General features: G+C 41.3%; 1 protein-coding gene across 1 annotated transcript in view; it reads left to right on the top strand.

Moving 5' to 3' along the window:
• Positions 1 to 20344, top strand: part of LOC118360221 (protein kinase C zeta type) — a 167805-nt gene that overhangs the window by 19531 nt on the left and 127930 nt on the right. Inside the window, 3 exon segments of the mRNA XM_035739493.2 lie at positions 4624 to 4745; positions 4842 to 4931; positions 7394 to 7444. Coding sequence (XP_035595386.2) covers positions 4624 to 4745; positions 4842 to 4931; positions 7394 to 7444 — 263 coding nt within the window.

Here is a 20344-nt window from a genome sequence, read left to right as displayed (position 1 = left end):
AGTAAATGTAATAGCTAAATTATACTTAAGTTTATAAAGTATAAATCATTTAAAATTCCTTATATTAAGCAAACCAGATTTATCCTTTTCTTGTTTTTAATTATTTAGGGATAGCACTCCAACAATCAGACATCATTTATATCATTTATAAATGAAGCATGTGTGTTTATTGAGTCCGCCAGATCAGAGGCAGTAAGTCTTAGTGCAAACAGGATGCATGTTTAGGAATATTTGTATTCTTTACAGGCTTCCTTCTTTTCACTCTTTCAATTAGGTTAGTATTGCGGTTTCCTTCCTCTCTGGCAACTGAGTCAGGAATGAAGCCTGTATATTTGTTGTTACTGGGTGTATTGATACACTGTTCAAAGTGTAATTAATAACCTCACCATGCTCAAAGGGATATTAAATATCTGCTTTTTATTATACGAAAACCTCCCTGGTCATTGTTGTTAAATCTTTGTTTGAAATTCACTGCTCGACTGATGTATGTGTGGGGTATAGAGATAAGGTAGTCATTCAAAAATCATGTAATTTTTAAATGTAAAATGTAATTGTAATACTTATTGACTCAAGACATTTCAGCTTTTCATATTTTATTAATTTGCAAAAAATGTATAAACCTAATTCCACTTTGATGTTATTTTGTATTGTGTGCAGTCCAATGACAATACATCTCAATTGAATCAATTTTATATTCGGGCTGTAACACAACAAAATGAGGAGAAGGTCAAGGGGACACTTTCTGAAGGCACTTTAACTTAGCTAGTCTTGTTAGCTAGCTTGTTATATGCTGGTTGTTAGCTTGCATAAGTGATATGTGTACTATTATAAGGGACACTTACCATTTTTTTTATGGATAATATTTAAATTAAGTGGGGGAGCTCTATTCCTGGCAGGCTGACCAGTTTCAATAGCAGCCTCAGTGGCTGATGTCAGGATGATGCTTTGTAGACGGTTTCATTTATAAATCTCCTTGCTGGCAGATTAGCAGTCAGTGCTTTATGTCAAATAAAATAATATTTTATTGGTCACGTACTGTACACATGGTTAGCAGATGTTGCGAGTGTAGCGAAATGCTTGTGCTTCTAGTTCCAACAGTGCAGCAATGTATCTAACAATTTCACAACAACTACCTAATACACACAAATCTAAGTAAGGAATGGAATAAGAATATATACATATATGGAAGAGCAATGATCGAGCAGCATCGGCAAGATGTAATAGATGGTATAAAATACAGTATATACACTACTGTTCAAAAGTTTGGGCTCACTTAGAAATGTCCTTTGAAGAAAAGCAAAATAAATTGTCCATTAAAATAACATCAAATTGATCAGAAATACAGTGTAGACATTTGATGTTGTAAATGACTATTGTAGCTGGAAACGGATCATTAAAAAAAAGGAATATCTACATAGGCGCACAGAGGCCCAGGGCAGGTTGTTTGCCCCCGGTGATGCCTTATGCAGACTGTACTACCCTCTGGAGAGCCTTGTGATTGTGGGCGGTGCAGTTGCCATACCAGGCGGTGATACAGCCTGACAGGATGCTCTCAATTGCGCATCTGTAGAAGTTTGAGGGTTTTAGGTGACAAGCCAAATTTCTTGAGCCTCCTGAGGTTGAAGAGCCACTGTTGCGCAGCCTTTACCACACTGTCTGTGTGGGTGGAACATTTCAGTTTGTCCTTGATGTGTATGCCGAGGAACTTAACCTTCTCCACTGCTCTCCCGTCGATGTGGATAGGGTGGTGCTCCCTCTGATGTTTCCTGAAGTCCACGATCATCTCCTTTGTTTTATTGATGTTGAGTAAGAGGTTGTTTTTCTGACACCACACTCAGAGTGCTCTCAGTTCCTTCCTATAGGCCATCTCGTCGTTGTTGGTAATAAAGCCTCCTAGTGATGTGTCATCTGCAAACTTGATGATTTGAGTTGGAGGAGTGCATGGCAACGCAGTCATGGGTGAACAGGGAGTACACCCCCCATGTAGGGGGTTTAGCACGCACCCTTGTGGGGCCCCAGTGTTGAGGATCAGCGAAGTGGAGATGTTGTTACCTACTTTCACCACCTGGGGGCGGCCCGTCAGAAAGTCCAGGACCCAATTGCATAGGGTGGGTTTGAGACCAGGGCAGTGTGCAGTGTTATGGCGATTTCATCATCTGTGGACCTATTGTGGTGGTAAGCAAATTGAAGTGGGTCTAGGGTGACCGGTAAGGTGGAGGTAATATGATCCTTGACTAGCCTCTCAAATCGCTTCATGATGAGTGCTATGGTGTGATTAGTCATTTAGTTCAGTTACCTTTGCCTTCTTGGGTTCAGGAATAATGGTGGCCAACTTGAAGCATGTGGGGACAACAGACTGGAGAGTGATTTAAATATGTCCTTAAACACCCAGCTGGTCTGCGCATGCTCTGAGGACGCGGCTAGGGTTGCTGTCTGGGCCGGCAGCTTTGCGAGGGTTAACGCGTTTAAATGTCTTTCTCACGTCGGCCACGGAGAAGGAGAGCTGTGGCACTGTATTATCCTTAAAGCGGGCGAAGGTGTTTAGTTTGTCTGGAAGCAAGACGTCGGTGTGCGTGAAGTGGCTGGTTTTCTTTTTTTAGTCCGTGATTGTCTTTAGACCCTGCCACATACGTCTCGTGTCTGAGCCATTGATTTGAGATTCCAGTTTCTCTGTACGGACATTTCGCTTGTTTGATTGCCTTGCTGAGGGAATAACTACACTGTTTGTATTCGGTCCGTATTCCCAGTCGCCTTGCCATGGTTAAATGCGGTGGTTTGCGCTTTCAGTTTTGCACGAATGCTACCATCTATCCACAGTTTCTGGTTAGGGTAAGTTTTAAAAGTCAGTGTGTACAACATCTCCTATGCACCTCCATATAAACTCACTCACCGATTCAGTATATGATCAAGACTGGGTGGGCTCTATTCCTGGCAGGCTGATCAGATTAAATAGCCACCTCAGAGGCTGATAAGTCAGGATGCTTCCCAGTAGGCTGTCTGCAAGGAGCCTGACCTATAAAACCGCCCACAAGGCAGCATCCTGCCTTAATTTCAGCCTCAGAGTATTTGAATCTAGTCAATCTGTAAGGAATGGAGCTCACCCCCTGTAAATGTAAATGTCCCTTATAATTATACACATCAGTTATGCAAGCTGACAACCAGCACAAATAACAAGCTAGCTTGCTAGCTATTTAGCTAGCTAATAAGACTACATAGCTAACTAGCTAGTTCACAAGACTAGCAAAGTTAGCTGCGTTGTTGCTTGCATGCAATTGGCTATGGTCTTGGGGGCGGCTTGCAGCTTGGGAGGCGGGGCTGCCTGTCAGGCATCGTTCAGGGCTTCAATGCCCTGTGATCAACGCAGCCACAGGGCTCCTTGATGAAGTGGGGATCGTGCATCTGAACAAAAGAATGGATGATGCGAGGTACTTTTGTCATGTCGTGATCGTGAGATAAATAAGTTGTGATCTTAACATAACGAGGGAACTATTTAAAAAAAAATCCATATGACCATCCTAGTACAGCCAACCATTTTGGGTCACCTGTGCCTCCAAATCTCTTGGGAATATCCTACTACGAGACACTTGTGGGCTATTTTGAATAGCTTTTTGTAGCTGTTAGCTGTATGATTTAACTGTGTGCTTTGCATCTGGCCTTTTTATTTTTCCTTTCACTGTACATGCTCACAAATACACTTGTTCAGCAGGGACTGAATTCTCCCGCATAATCAAGTGTGACAGGGGTTTTCTCGGTTAAGGAATAAGTATGACTTAATTGCCAGAGTTTGTCTTCATTCCAACAAAGAACAGCTGGAGCAGCTGGATAGCTGGTGTATTGTAGAATGCAGCTGTGAGGTGGGAGAAGAGAAGCCTTGTGTCTCTTGCTTTTGGCTTGTAGGAAGCACTGTCTGTCATTGGATTCAAACTGGTCTCTGTATAGAGAACCATACATGGATATGGTAGAACTAGTCAGTATAGCCCATACATGCATAGGAGTTGCAATGGCTACACCATAGCACCTGCTATCCATAGCAGAGAATCTTAGGCCTGTGCTTGTGTCATTGGTCCAAGCAAGTGAGAGTACTTTACAGGGATGAGTTGATATTGAACATAAAGTAATGATCAAAGACTAGAGCGATATCTGAATGAGAGTGACTGTTGGTTGACTTGAGTGTCCACACATTGTGCAGCAGCTTGTTTCAGTGTGTGGCGCCCTCCTCCGGTGGGGCAGAACATGTCACTGCACAGGCCGTCACATTCGCCACAAGTCATTTCGCATCCTTATATTATTCCTTGAGATCTGTTCATCACATTCAGATGGCAGTCAGGGAGTGTTTGACGGTTGAATGTCCGTAGCTGTTGTACAAAACATGTTGCCCACACATCTATTCGGACCATTAACCACTGCTGAAGAAGTTCCTCCAGAGAGATCTAAAGAAGTGACTGAAGTGGATGTATTGAATACATGTCTGGCTTGGGCATCCAGACTTCCATTATTTAAGCCATCTCGACATTGACTGAATACAATTGGGTGTAATTCCTTTTGCCCAAACCCTGGTGTGAAGCAACGTGAAAGAGTGAGTGTGATTTGAATAATGTTATATTATTTATCCTGTGTGTGCAGGGACATGCTAATCACGGACTTGGCTGCCACAGTAACCTACATGGGACTATGTGAGGAGGTGAGGGTGATGTGCAGCCTGGCCCAGCAGCAGCCAATCACTCTCAAGTGGATCGACGATGAGGGTATGTTGGTCTCGCACCGGTGGGTGGGAAAAAATTCAGTTGATCTTGACTACATGTGTATGAAATAAGTGAATAATCTGTGTTTGTGTCCCATAGGAGACCCATGTACCATCTCCTCTCAGATGGAACTGCAGGAGGCCTTCCGGATCTACAGCCGCAACAGGAACTCAGGACTCCTGCTGCACGGTTAGTTAGGGCTCTGTCTGTCTGCACTCATTTCTCTGTCGCTTTACCTCTACTTCTCTTTTCACGTACTCCTCTCTGTTCTCTTTTCACCTCGTCCTCTACTTCTCTTTCCACTTACTCTTCTTCTCTGTTCTCTTTTCACCTTGTCCTATATCAAATCAAATCAAATCAAATTTATTTATATAGCCCTTCGTACATCAGCTGATATCTCAAAGTGCTGTACAGAAACCCAGCCTAAAACCCCAAACAGCAAGCAATGCAGGTGGATACTTCTCCTATACTTCTCTTTTCACTTACTCCTCTCTGTTCTCTTTTCACCTCCTCCTCTCTGTTCTCTTTTCACCTCCTCCTCTCTGTTCTCTTTTCACCTCCTCCTCTCTGTTCTCTTGTCACCTCCTCTTCTCTGTTCTCTTTTCACCTCCTCCTCTCTGTTCTCTTGTCACCTCCTCTTCTCTGTTCTCTTTTCACCTCCTCCTCTCTGTTCTCTTTCACCTCCTCCTCTCTGTTCTCTTTTCACCTCCTCCTCTCTGTTCTCTTTTCACCTCCTCTCTGTTCTCTTTTCACCTCCTCCTCTCTGTTCTCTTTTCACCTCCTCCTCTCTGTTCTCTTTTCACCTCCTACTTCTCTGTTCTCTTTTCACTTCCTCCTCTCTGTTCTCTTTTCACCTCCTCCTCTCTGTTCTCTTGTCACCTCCTCCTCTCTGTTCTCTTGTCACCTCCTCCTCTCTGTTCTCTTGTCACCTCCTCCTCTCTGTTCTCTTGTCACCTCCTCCTCTCTGTTCTCTTGTCACCTCCTCCTCTCTGTTCTCTTGTCACCTCCTCCTCTCTGTTCTCTTGTCACCTCCTCCTCTCTGTTCTCTTGTCACCTCCTCCTCTCTGTTCTCTTTTCACCTCCTCTTCTCTGTTCTCTTGTCACCTCCTCCTCTCTGTTACTCTTCTCTGTTCTCTTTTCACCTCCTCCTCTCTGTTCTCTTTTCACTTACTCTTCTCTGTTCTCTTTTCACCTCCTCCTCTCTGTTCTCTTTTCACTTACTCTTCTCTGTTCTCTTGTCACCTCCTCCTCTCTGTTCTCTTTTCACTTACTCTTCTCTGTTCTCTTTTCACTTACTCTTCTCTGTTCTCTTGTCACCTCCTCCTCTCTGTTCTCTTTTCACTTACTCCTCTCTGTTCTCTTTTCACTTACTCTTCTCTGTTCTCTTGTCACCTCCTCCTCTCTGTTCTCTTTTCACTTACTCCTCTCTGTTCTCTTTTCACTTACTCTTCTCTGTTCTCTTGTCACCTCCTCCTCTCTGTTCTCTTTTCACTTACTCTTCTCTGTTCTCTTGTCACCTCCTCCTCTCTGTTCTCTTTTCACTTACTCTTCTCTGTTCTCTTTTCACCTCCTCCTCTCTGTTCTCTTGTCACCTCCTCCCTCTGTTCTCTTTTCACTTACTCTTCTCTGTTCTCTTGTCACCTCCTCCTCTCTGTTCTCTTGTCACCTCCTCCTCTCTGTTCTCTTTTCACCTCCTCTTCTCTGTTCTCTTGTCACCTCCTCCTCTCTGTTCTCTTTTCACTTACTCTTCTCTGTTCTCTTGTCACCTCCTCCTCTCTGTTCTCTTTTCACTTACTCTTCTCTGTTCTCTTTTCACCTCCTCCTCTCTGTTCTCTTTTCACTTACTCTTCTCTGTTCTCTTTTCACCTCCTCTTCTCTGTTCTCTTTTCACCTCCTCCTCTCTGTTCTCTTTTCACCTCCTCCTCTCTGTTCTCTTTTCACCTCCTCCTCTCTGTTCTCTTTTCACCTCCTACTTCTCTTTCCACCTACTCCTCTGTTCTCTTTTCACTTCCTCCTCTGTTCTCTTTTCACCTCCTCCTCTCTGTTCTCTTGTCACCTCCTCCTCTCTGTTCTCTTGTCACCTCCTCTTCTCTGTTCTCTTGTCACCTCCTCCTCTCTGTTCTCTTGTCACCTCCTCCTCTCTGTTCTCTTGTCACCTCCTCCTCTCTGTTCTCTCTTGTCACCTCCTCCTCTCTGTTCTCTTGTCACCTCCTCCTCTCTGTTCTCTTTTCACTTACTCCTCTCTGTTCTCTTTTCACTTACTCCTCTCTGTTCTCTTGTCACCTCCTCCTCTCTGTTCTCTTGTCACCTCCTCTCTGTTCTCTTTTCACCTCCTCCTCTCTGTTCTCTTGTCACCTCCTCCTCTCTGTTCTCTTGTCACCTCCTCTTCTCTGTTCTCTTGTCACCTCCTCCTCTCTGTTCTCTTGTCACCTCCTCCTCTCTGTTCTCTTGTCACTTACTCCTCTCTGTTCTCTTTTCACCTCCTCCTCTGCAATAATTTTACTATTATCTCAATGCAAATAATTTACTTTTAATTCAGTGGTTTAGGATACATACACATTCATTTGAGTAGCCATTAGTCAGTATGTTCAGAGGTTTCGATTGGACATGTCTCTGGATATTCATAGTTGTCGTTCATCATTCTCTTGCAGTCTTCCCCAGTATCCCAGTGAAGCCAGGTATGCCATGTCCAGGAGAAGACCGTGAGTACTAGTGCTACATATTATACACATGTATTACACCTGGTTTCCGTGAAGCAGCTTTCTGTAGCTGGCTAGCAAACAAACAAGAGTATTAGCATTCGCTTACTGATTGTAAATGAATTGAATAGTTGACTGTGAAATGAAACAATGAAGTTATTTATAGTTAGTTAACCACCTTCCCTTCACTCTTTGGTAGTGTAACATGGCATGCTCCTCTACCTTTGTGGTGTTCAGTGTTCACTCCACTAACTGGCAGTTCAGATTCCTCATCCTGTCCTCTGAGGGAGAAAACAAGGCATCCTGGATACAAGGTGTTTGACAACACCACTTGTCTGGCTGTCACAGAAAATTAGACCACCTAGAACAGTGATTCCCAAACTGGGGCACGCGAGGGGTCGGTGTCTGGCTTTAAACTTGCACTTGAAAGTTGTAATCATATAATGCACAAGATGCATTTTTGAAATTGGGTTGTGCATCATTAGTTCGTCTTGTCATGGTTAGTCTCTGCAAACCTTAGAGAGATATTTACAATTTGTCAGACTTCCAGATCAACTAGCCCATGTCAGCTGTTATTTTTCTTTCGTTTTTTTTAGCCCATTGATATTGTTATTGTTTTGTCACTCAAATAATAAATTAATACACATTAGACATAGCAAAATGTTTAGAATTTAAAGAAAATTAGTTTTAGCAAATTAGCAAAACTGCAAAATGATCTCCACCAACAAGAGGGGTGTGAACAGTTTGTGTCATGAACAGTGCTTGTGCACATAGATATAGACGTGGTGCGTGCGCGATGTTCCCCAATGCTGGAAGAGGGGCCCGAGTGAAAGAGTTTGGGAACCCCTGACCAAGAAGGAAGAGTCACATTAGAAACTGTTCCCTCACACGGTCTCGTCCCAAACGTCTCTCGAATTTCCCTGCAAACAAACAGAGGTTAGCCTAGTTCACCATCCAGTCCATACTCAATATGCAATTACTGCCAATTGATCTGTTCATTGACTGCAGATGTTAGAAAGACATCCGGCCACCACTTGCGTTTCTTGATTTCCTCAGGGGCTTAATAGGCTAGCAAATATGTTATTATACTATACTGTGCATAGAATCCATTATACAAAAGAAAAGCATACGGTTGATGAGAATGAGAACCACTTTCTCTAATTGTTAAAGAATGGTTAACGTAGAAGGTGAACATAACTTACCGAAATGTCTTGTAAGTCACCCTATAGTCTCTCTTGCTGTGTGGCATCTCGCGCTCTCTCTCTATCCCTCTCTATCAGGTTGTCTATAATGCATATATGCTGCTGCGCCAGCATGTTTTGCCGGGTAGTGCGCCAGCGTGTGTGTTGGTGGGTGTGTGTGTTGGTGAGTGTGTGTGTTGGTGTGTTATAAGGGATGCCTGTGCTCTGTCCTGAGACAGCATACCCTTCCTTTGCTCTATGAGGAGAGCACAGTTACCGGATGCTGACCGCCAGTCTGTAGGTAATCTACATACATGCGATCATTGAATGTGTGTGTGCATGGTGATTTATATGCTGCTGTGTTTTGTGCGTGCGTAATCATATAGCATGTGATATATTCTGTATATTGTTGTCCATGCATCTGTAAGGAACATGTTTTATGTTTGCGTTCTCTGTGCTACAGAGAAAATGAGTTAGTTTAGGTTAGGTAGTTACAGTAGATATTGATATCTACAGTAGTCTTTCAGTGCTTTTGTATGAGAGGGTTGGCTCAATTGCTGCTGTGGCCATAGAGGAGTGAGGGAGGAGGAAGAGGAAAAAACAGGAAATTGTCCTTGAAATAGCCTTCCTATTGGCTCAGAGGAGGAGGGGGAGGGGACTCTACTAATACGTTAGTGCAACTGCACCACAACGACCTATGTCGGTGTGTGAGACTCAGGGTGTGTCCACTTGGGTGTAACAGTGTCTGAGGGTCTGTCTCTTAGCTGTCCATCATATTACACGTGTAGTAGGCTCCCTCCCTTTAGGTGGGATATGTGGGTTTATTCTACAGGGTGTAACAGTGTCTGACGGTCTGTCTCTTAGCTGTCCATCATATTACACGTGTAGTAGGCTCCCTCCCTTTAGGTGGGATATGTGGGTTTATTGTGTAGAATGTGGTGTTCTTTGGTTGTGTTGATTGATTACTGTTGAATTACTGATTTAAGTGGTTGATTTTGGCAAAGATACATATAGAACTGCTCCATATGGAGACATTTAGTGTATATCTAGATATTTTTCAGGTTGAAAGCTCCAACACGTCTTTGCATTATGGTCCTCTGGGTAGTTACAGGGGGAAATATAATGTATAGAGAATAGGCCTTGCATTAACGCTTCACCCTGGCAGACATGGCATGCTGCTGAAGTGTGTGGGAGGAGATGTTCTGGTGATGATGGCAGATAAAATACTAGCAGTGTGTGGGAGGAGATGTCCTGGTGATGATGGCAGATAAAATACTAGCAGTGTGTGGGAGGAGATGTCCTGGTGATGATGGCAGATAAAATACTAGCAGTGTGTGGGAGGAGATGTCCTGGTGATGATGGCAGATAAAATACTAGCAGTGTGTGGGAGGAGATGTCCTGGTGATGATGGCAGATAAAATACTAGCAGTGTGTGGGAGGAGATGTCCTGGTGATGATGGCAGATAAAATACTAGCAGTGTGTGGGAGGAGATGTCCTGGTGATGATGTCAGATAAAATACTAGCAGTGTGAAAATATGTAGCAACTCTTGGAGGACAATGGAAGTTGACGACAGAATAGAAACCTACCAGCCAGCAGGTATAATGAGGTATAACAAGATGTTTTGATGCCCTTCTGTTTTATTATCACTCATAATATGATTTATCTTTAAGTTTTCAACAGGCTCAAGCCAGCTGTTAACAACTATGGATTATTGTAAGATGATAGTAAGACATACTTATTTATAGTCTTATAATGACATTGAGGGGTTGGTACAGTACAGTACTGTAGGTACTTATTTAAAGTCTTATAATGGCATTATGAGGGGTTGGTACAGTACTGTAGGTACTTATTTAAAGTCTTATAATGACACTATGAGGGGTTGGTACAGTACAGTAATGTAGGTACTTATTTAAAGTCTTATAATGACATTATGAGGGGTTGGTACAGTACTGTAGGTACCTATTTAAAGTCTTATAATGACATTATGAGGGGTTGGTACAGTACTGTAGGTACTTACTTATAGTCTTATGACATTATGAGGGGTTGGTACAGTACAGTACTGTTGGTACTTATTTAAAGTCTTATAATGACATTATGAGGGGTTGGTACAGTACAGTACTGCAGGTACTTATTTAAAGTCTTATAATGACATTATGAGGGGTTGGTACAGTACTGTAGGTACTTACTTATAGTCTTATGACATTATTAGGGGTTGGTACAGTACAGTACTGTTGGTACTTATTTAAAGTCTTATAATGAATGACATTATGAGGGGTTGGTACAGTACAGTACTGCAGGTACTTATTTAAAGTCTTATAATGACATTGAGGGGTTGGTACAGTACTGTAGGTACTTACTTATAGTCTTATGACATTATGAGGGGTTGGTACAGTACAGTACTGTAGGTACTTATTTATAGTCTTATAATGACATTATGAGGGGTTGGTACAGTACTGTAGGTACTTATTTAAAGTCTTATAAGGACATTATGAGGGGTTGGTACAGTACAGTACTGTAGGTACTTATTTATAGTCTTTTAATGACATTATGAGGGGTTGGTACAGTACAGTAATGTAGGTACTTATTTATAGTCTTATAATGACATTATGAGGGGTTGGTGCAGTACTGTAGGTACTTATTTAAAGTCTTATAATGACATTGAGGGGTTGGTACAGTACAGTAATGTAGGTACTTATTTATAGTCTTATAATGACATTATGAGGGGTTGGTACAGTACAGTACTGTAGGTACTTATTTAAAGTCTTATAATGACATTGAGGGGTTGGTACAGTACAGTAATGTAGGTACTTATTTATAGTCTTATAATGACATTATGAGGGGTTGGTACAGTACTGTAGGTACTTATTTAAAGTCTTATAATGACATTATGAGGGGTTGGTACAGTACTGTAGGTACTTATTTAAAGTCTTATAATGACATTATGAGGGTTGGTACAGTACTGTAGGTACTTATTTAAAGTCTTATAATGACATTATGAGGGGTTGGTACAGTACTGTAGGTACTTATTTAAAGTCTTATAATGACATTATGAGGGGTTGGTACAGTACAGTAATGTAGGTACTTATTTATAGTCTTATAATGACATTATGAGGGGTTGGTACAGTACTGTAGGTACTTATTTAAAGTCTTATAATGACATTATGAGGGGTTGGTACAGTACAGTACTGTAGGTACTTATTTATAGTCTTATAATGACATTATGAGGGGTTGGTACAGTACAGTACTGTAGGTACTTATTTAAAGTCTTATAATGACATTATGAGGGGTTGGTACAGTACAGTAGGTACTTATTTATAGTCTTATAATGACATTATGAGGGGTTGGTACAGTACAGTAGGTACTTATTTAAAGTCTTATAAGGACATTATGGGGGGTACAGTCTTATAATGACACTGTGAGGGGTTGGTACAGTACAGTACTGTATGTACTTATTTAAAGTCTTATAATGACATTATGAGGGGTTGGTACAGTACTGTAGGTACTTATTTAAAGTCTTGTGACATTATGAGGGGTTGGTACAGTACAGTACTGTAGGTACATATTTAAAGTCTTATAAGGACATTATGAGGGGTTGGTGGTCCTTCTGTAGCTCAGTTGGTAGAGCATGGTGCTTGTAACGCCAGGGTAGTGGGTTCGATTCCCGGGACCACCCATACGTAGAATGTATGCACACATGACTGTAGTACTTATTTAAAGTCTTTGGATAACAAAGCGTCTGCTAAATGGCATATATTATTATTATTATTATATTATTACTGTAGGTACTTATTTAAAGTCTTATAATGACATTATGAGGGGTTGGTACAGTACTGTAGGTACTTATTTAAAGTCTTATAATGACATTATGAGGGGTTGGTACAGTACTGTAGGTACTTATTTAAAGTCTTATAATGACACTATGAGGGGTTGGTACAGTACAGTACTGTAGGTACTTATTTAAAGTCTTGTGACATTATGAGGGGTTGGTACAGTACAGTACTGTAGGTACTTATTTATAGTCTTTTAATGACATTATGAGGGGTTGGTACAGTACTGTAGGTACTTATTTAAAGTCTTATAAGGACATTATGAGGGGTTGGTACAGTACAGTAGGTACTTATTTAAAGTCTTATAAGGACATTATGAGGGGTTGGTACAGTACTGTAGGTACTTATTTAAAGTCTTATAATGACATTATGAGGGGTTGGTACAGTACAGTACTGTAGGTACTTATTTAAAGTCTTATAAGGACATTATGAGGGGTTGGTACAGTACTGTAGGTACTTACTTATAGTCTTATGACATTATTAGGGGTTGGTACAGTACAGTACTGTTGGTACTTATTTAAAGTCTTATAATGAATGACATTATGAGGGGTTGGTACAGTACAGTACTGCAGGTACTTATTTAAAGTCTTATAATGACATTGAGGGGTTGGTACAGTACTGTAGGTACTTACTTATAGTCTTATGACATTATGAGGGGTTGGTACAGTACAGTACTGTAGGTACTTATTTATAGTCTTATAATGACATTATGAGGGGTTGGTACAGTACTGTAGGTACTTATTTAAAGTCTTATAAGGACATTATGAGGGGTTGGTACAGTACAGTACTGTAGGTACTTATTTATAGTCTTTTAATGACATTATGAGGGGTTGGTACAGTACAGTAATGTAGGTACTTATTTATAGTCTTATAATGACATTATGAGGGGTTGGTGCAGTACTGTAGGTACTTATTTAAAGTCTTATAATGACATTGAGGGGTTGGTACAGTACAGTAATGTAGGTACTTATTTATAGTCTTATAATGACATTATGAGGGGTTGGTACAGTACAGTACTGTAGGTACTTATTTAAAGTCTTATAATGACATTGAGGGGTTGGTACAGTACAGTAATGTAGGTACTTATTTATAGTCTTATAATGACATTATGAGGGGTTGGTACAGTACTGTAGGTACTTATTTAAAGTCTTATAATGACATTATGAGGGGTTGGTACAGTACTGTAGGTACTTATTTAAAGTCTTATAATGACATTATGAGGGGTTGGTACAGTACTGTAGGTACTTATTTAAAGTCTTATAATGACATTATGAGGGGTTGGTACAGTACTGTAGGTACTTATTTAAAGTCTTATAATGACATTATGAGGGGTTGGTACAGTACAGTAATGTAGGTACTTATTTATAGTCTTATAATGACATTATGAGGGGTTGGTACAGTACTGTAGGTACTTATTTAAAGTCTTATAATGACATTATGAGGGGTTGGTACAGTACAGTACTGTAGGTACTTATTTATAGTCTTATAATGACATTATGAGGGGTTGGTACAGTACAGTACTGTAGGTACTTATTTAAAGTCTTATAATGACATTATGAGGGGTTGGTACAGTACAGTACTGTAGGTACTTATTTATAGTCTTATAATGACATTATGAGGGGTTGGTACAGTACAGTAGGTACTTATTTAAAGTCTTATAAGGACATTATGAGGGGGGGTACAGTCTTATAATGACACTGTGAGGGGTTGGTACAGTACAGTACTGTATGTACTTATTTAAAGTCTTATAATGACATTATGAGGGGTTGGTACAGTACTGTAGGTACTTATTTAAAGTCTTGTGACATTATGAGGGGTTGGTACAGTACAGTACTGTAGGTACATATTTAAAGTCTTATAAGGACATTATGAGGGGTTGGTGGTCCTTCTGTAGCTCAGTTGGTAGAGCATGGTGCTTGTAACGCCAGGGTAGTGGGTTCGATTCCCGGGACCACCCATACGTAGAATGTATGCACACATGACTGTAAGTCGCTTTGGATAAAAGCGTCTGCTAAATGGCATATATTATTATTATTATATTATTACTGTAGGTACTTATTTAAAGTCTTATAATGACATTATGAGGGGTTGGTACAGTACTGTAGGTACTTATTTAAAGTCTTATAATGACACTATGAGGGGTTGGTACAGTACAGTACTGTAGGTACTTATTTAAAGTCTTGTGACATTATGAGGGGTTGGTACAGTACAGTACTGTAGGTACTTATTTAAAGTCTTATGACATTATGAGGGGTTGGTACAGTACAGTACTGTAGGTACTTATTTATAGTCTTTTAATGACATTATGAGGGGTTGGTACAGTACTGTAGGTACTTATTTAAAGTCTTATAAGGACATTATGAGGGGTTGGTACAGTACAGTAGGTACTTATTTAAAGTCTTATAAGGACATTATGAGGGGTTGGTACAGTACTGTAGGTACTTATTTAAAGTCTTATAATGACATTATGAGGGGTTGGTACAGTACAGTACTGTAGGTACTTATTTAAAGTCTTATAAGGACATTATGAGGGGTTGGTACAGTACTGTAGGTACTTATTTAAAGTCTTATAAGGACATTATGAGGGGTTGGTACAGTACTGTAGGTACTTATTTAAAGTCTTATAATGACATTATGAGGGGTTGGTACAGTACTGTAGGTACTTATTTAAAGTCTTATAAGGACATTATGAGGGGTTGGTACAGTACTGTAGGTACTTATTTAAAGTCTTATAATGACATTATGAGGGGTTGGTACAGTACTGTAGGTACTTATTTAAAGTCTTATAATGACATTATGAGGGGTTGGTACAGTACTGTAGGTACTTATTTAAAGTCTTATAATGACATTATGAGGGGTTGGTACAGTACAGTACTGTAGGTACTTATTTAAAGTCTTATAATGACATTATGAGGGGTTGGTACAGTACTGTAGGTACTTATTTAAAGTCTTATAAGGACATTATGAGGGGTTGGTACAGTACAGTACTGTAGGTACTTATTTAAAGTCTTGTAAGGACATTATGAGGGGTTGGTACAGTACAGTACTGTAGGTACTTATTTAAAGTCTTATAATGACACTATGAGGGGTTGGTACAGTACTGTAGGTACTTATTTAAAGTCTTATAATGACATTATGAGGGGTTGGTACAGTACTGTAGGTACTTATTTAAAGTCTTATAATGACACTATGAGGGGTTGGTACAGTACTGTAGGTACTTATTTAAAGTCTTATAATGACACTATGAGGGGTTGGTACAGTACTGTAGGTACTTATTTAAAGTCTTATAATGACACTATGAGGGGTTGGTACAGTACTGTAGGTACTTATTTAAAGTCTTATAATGACACTATGAGGGGTTGGTACAGTAATGTAGGTACTTATTTAAAGTCTTATAATGACATTATGAGGGGTTGGTACAGTACAGTACTGTAGGTACTTATTTAAAGTCTTATAATGACACTATGAGGGGTTGGTACAGTACAGTAATGTAGGTACTTATTTAAAGTCTTATAATGACATTATGAGGGGTTGGTACAGTACTGTAGGTACTTATTTAAAGTCTTATAATGACATTATGAGGGGTTGGTACAGTACAGTAATGTAGGTACTTATTTAAAGTCTTATAAGGACATTATGAGGGGTTGGTACAGTACTGTAGGTACGTATTTAAAGTCTTATAATGACATTATGAGGGGTTCGTACAGTACTGTAGGTACTTATTTAAAGTCTTATAATGACATTATGAGGGGTTAGTACAGTACTGTAGGTACTTATTTAAAGTCTTATGACATTATGAGGGGTTGGTACAGTACTGTAGGTACTTATTTAAAGTCTTATAATGACACTATGAGGGGTTGGTACAGTACTGTAGGTACTTATTTAAAGTCTTATAATGACATTATGAGGGGTTGGTACAGTACTGTAGGTACTTATTTAAAGTCTTATAATGACATTATGAGGGGTTGGTACAGTACTGTAGGTACTTATTTAAAGTCTTATAATGACATTATGAGGGGTTGGTACAGTACTGTAGGTACTTACTTATAGTCTTATGACATTATGAGGGGTTGGTACAGTACAGTACTGTAGGTACTTATTTAAAGTCTTATAATGACACTATGAGGGGTTGGTACAGTACAGTACTGTAGGTACTAAAGCCAGGCAGGGTTTCCGTCATATCTCTGTTACTTTTTGCAGACATCTCATTGGCTAGTACGAAAAGGAAAAAGTGAGATAATCAGGAATGTATTTTTAGTCAATGCAATTAAGTCTCTGGTCCGGGTGGGGCCACCATATATTTCCGGACGTTTCCCATAATTGGGAATTTGTTTGGAAATACTACAGGCCCTCATTACGGAATCCCAAGGGGGTTCGCCTGGAATTTTTCGATGCCAGATTTTTTTAAACGGCAAATTCAACCCAGACTTCAAGAACAAACCATTTAACAAACGTATTGGTGTATCTCTTAAAATATTCAGGCATGGTCACTGTATTTCAGAATCAGATTATTGCACAAGCAGTTATTGTCTTTACCTTTGGATTTTTCTGGTTCTTCAAAGACAGAAATGAATATGCATTAATGGGACAATATGCGATTGGTACATCCATATTTCCACTTTTAAATGAATGATATATATAATAATAATTAGGTGGATACTTACATTTGTCCTATTTCACAGATGTACATGTCTGTATTATACACATGTGAATTGGAATATTTTTGGGGGTGAATATCATACTCTCCCTGAGACACCCTCGGAGAGTCGGGTCATGGCCAGGGATCAGCCATATTGCTCCAGGGTCGCCATAAATTCTGGTTGAGTACCTTGCTCAAGGGCACATTGGCGGATTGTTTCACCGACCTTTCGGTTAGTGGCGCAACACTCTTAACCGCTAGGCTACCTGCATTGATTTTCATAGAATATAACATCATGAGCTTAGTTCAACTGTCATACCCCATCAGAATCCACAATTCAAGCTGTTTCACACTGTATAGCCTCAAAACATGGTTAAAGCATTCATTTCATACCATGAATGGTCAGTCCTTGCATCCAAAGCCCTGTCTATGAATTTAAGAGGAGCTACATTTCTCCAGCCACATCTTAGATGATGCTGATCTTCTTGTTTGAGCTGCAAATGGCTTTTCAAGGTGAATGTTGTTTATTAATGAACGTGGTAAACCACCACTCTGAATACTTGTCTCTCCCCACTGTTATTTTGTGGACGACCTCACACTGACTGTAGCATCACTATGTTTTATTTAGCCTTTAGATGTACTCGCTGTATTAGACATGTATTTCTCACTAACCAGTGGTGAATACACTCACTAGACAGCATGGTATAGAATAGAACATATCTTCATGGTCGGAATATTTGCTCTTTGGAGAATATTGATTGGCAGATGCCAGATTAAGATGAATTATACACTATAAAAATGGTATAAAGTGGGATAACAATGGTGTAAGTATAAACGATTTAAAGTAGGCCTACATCCTCCGGCTTTTGCTATAGCACTTCTCTCCATTTGATTTGTCACATAGCCTATACTCTGTAGTACAGTAGGGCCTATGTTAGCTTGCCTCCTCACAGACCTAATCAAAACACACAGCTCGCAACAAAAGACGAGGCTTCTTCTCCCTCCAAACGGAGCGCGCTAGCTGGCTTACTGATCCGGCCTTGTCAGGCTCGTTGTGTGAGCCTTTAGTTGAGCACTCGGCTGGGCCTTGGGAGTGTGAACAGACCCCCCTCTGTGTTGGATGATGAGGGGGGAGGAGGGAGGAGGGGGTGGCGTTGAAAACCCGGATGCGCTCAGGCGGAGGTTGCACCGGGCTCTCCAGTGGTACTCGCACCACCTTCTCTACTCAGTGCCGCATCCACGTCGCGTTTTCCCAGCAGCCTCAGCTGTGTACCACTGTGTCTCCGGGGACGAACGCTCTACCGCTAGTACTAGCACCACTACCCCCATGCCTGGCTACATCAGGAGGAGATGTCTTAGAGAGAGAGAGAGAACGATAGAGGGATAGGGAGGGAGAGAGAGATCACTGTACCGTACAATATTGGTTCTTAATGTTCAAGGCACTCCCTCCTTTTGTCCCTTGCTGCACATTAGTTCCTCCCAAAAAAAAGCAGTCGACGGAGGAGGAGAGGCGTCAGAAAGTGAGAGAAACAGGGAATTAAATAGCCACAAAAAAAAAAGGCAACACTGACAGCTGTAGCAACTGTGCTACAGGGAGGGAGGAGGGGTGGTAGGCAGAGAGAGAGGAAATAATTAAATAAATCACTGGGAGAAGAAGAGCGACGTCGGTGAGAGAGGACAGCGAGAGAGGAGGGGATGTAGCTACGTTTCCGTGCCGGTTCGATGTGCACACCAGCCAGGATAATGTGCTGAAGGAGGCAGAAAGGAACGGAGGAAGGACACAGGTGAGCAATCTCTCTATCCATCGATCCATCTATCCACCGCTGACAATCGATTTGACGGCAGTGTCATTCTCTGGATTTTAGCTTGCATGTCATTTGTGTGTGTGCTCTGCCTCCATGGCTGGTGTGTTGTAGTTACTAGCTCGCTCATCCCCTCATGTGTTGGAGGCAGGCAGTGATTGTGTGGACTATAGATGCTTCCTACTAGTCTAGAATGCGATCTGCTGGTGGCTTCACCTGGCTTGTTTCCTGCAATAACATTAGTCTTCCTCTGGGCTGGTGTGTCTTGTTGGCAGTCCACCTTGTTTTCTGAAAGGGTCTGGACCTGTTAGGGAGTGCGGCACTGTGTGTGTGTGTGTGTGTGTGTGAGAGCGCATGAGTGTGTGCGGTGGCGAGTGTGTGTATGCGCAGCAGTGTGTGTATGCGCAGCAGTGTGTGTGTGTGTGTGTGTGTCTGTCTACCTGGCTGTGCTACTCAGAGCTGCTGGGGAGAGGCGAGAGAGAGAACAGGGAAAGCAAAAGCGTCTCCCTCCCCATCTCTCCATCACCACCACACCATCCGCCAACCGAGGCACAAAGGAACCAGAACTCCCAGATTAGGGCTCTTTGTAACCCGGCCGGTGGCTCTTCAAAGGAGAACTAAATGCATCCTAAAAAGGATGACGGTATGTGAGAAGTTACCATTTGATAAGGGAAAAAGCAGACCTATCCAGATTGCTTTGAATGTGTATTTTTGTATTGTGCTTAATACCAGCACCACGAAGCAACCTGTTTGTCGTGCCTGTTCTGATTGGACTCCAGTTCTATGGCTACCTATGTAAAGGCATGTTGTACTCTCCGGTAAAAGATAGGTTTGCTGTTGTGACTGCTGCTCTTGTGTTGGGGCAGAACAGAGCGTGGAGGAGTGATATTTGTGTGATTGCGTATTGTTCTGTGTAAAGAGGGAGGGTGGGGGTGAATCACCCCCCAAAATAGACTCCCTATCTGTAATTCACCCTCCTTCCTCCCCTATAACAAGATAATTAGCCCATACACTAATAATGATTCCCATCGGCTAGTTAAGTGCATCCAGCACCCAAATAACAGGGCTTTGGGCAAAATGGGGGTTGGGGGGCTGGGTGTTAGTGTTAGTTTTGGCAAAATGTTTGTTTTTGCTCTGGGGGAGTGGTGGTGTGTGTGTGTGTGTGTCATTTAGCAGATGTAGCTAACAACAAGGCTCTCCTTTCTCCCGCCTTCTCTCTCTCCGCTGATTATTACGTTGCTCAAAACAAAAGACGAATTGTTGTGGATGGTCAGGCAGAAAAAGGATACGTTTATAGTGTTTTTATGTGCATGTCTGGGTTGAAATTGTGTCTTTCTCGGTCTACTCGGCACGCTCAATAAGGGGTTTAGCTTTAACTAGTAGGGGAGAAGGCAGGTGGTCTATGTCAATGTTTCCAAACTCCGGACAGTACATATTTTTGTAGTGGCCCCG

Source organism: Oncorhynchus keta, chromosome 27 (assembly GCF_023373465.1).
Source record: "Oncorhynchus keta strain PuntledgeMale-10-30-2019 chromosome 27, Oket_V2, whole genome shotgun sequence".
Lineage (NCBI taxonomy): Eukaryota > Metazoa > Chordata > Actinopteri > Salmoniformes > Salmonidae > Oncorhynchus > Oncorhynchus keta.
Note: the sequence above shows the minus strand (reverse complement) of the source record. Positions and strands in the feature narration are given on the sequence as shown.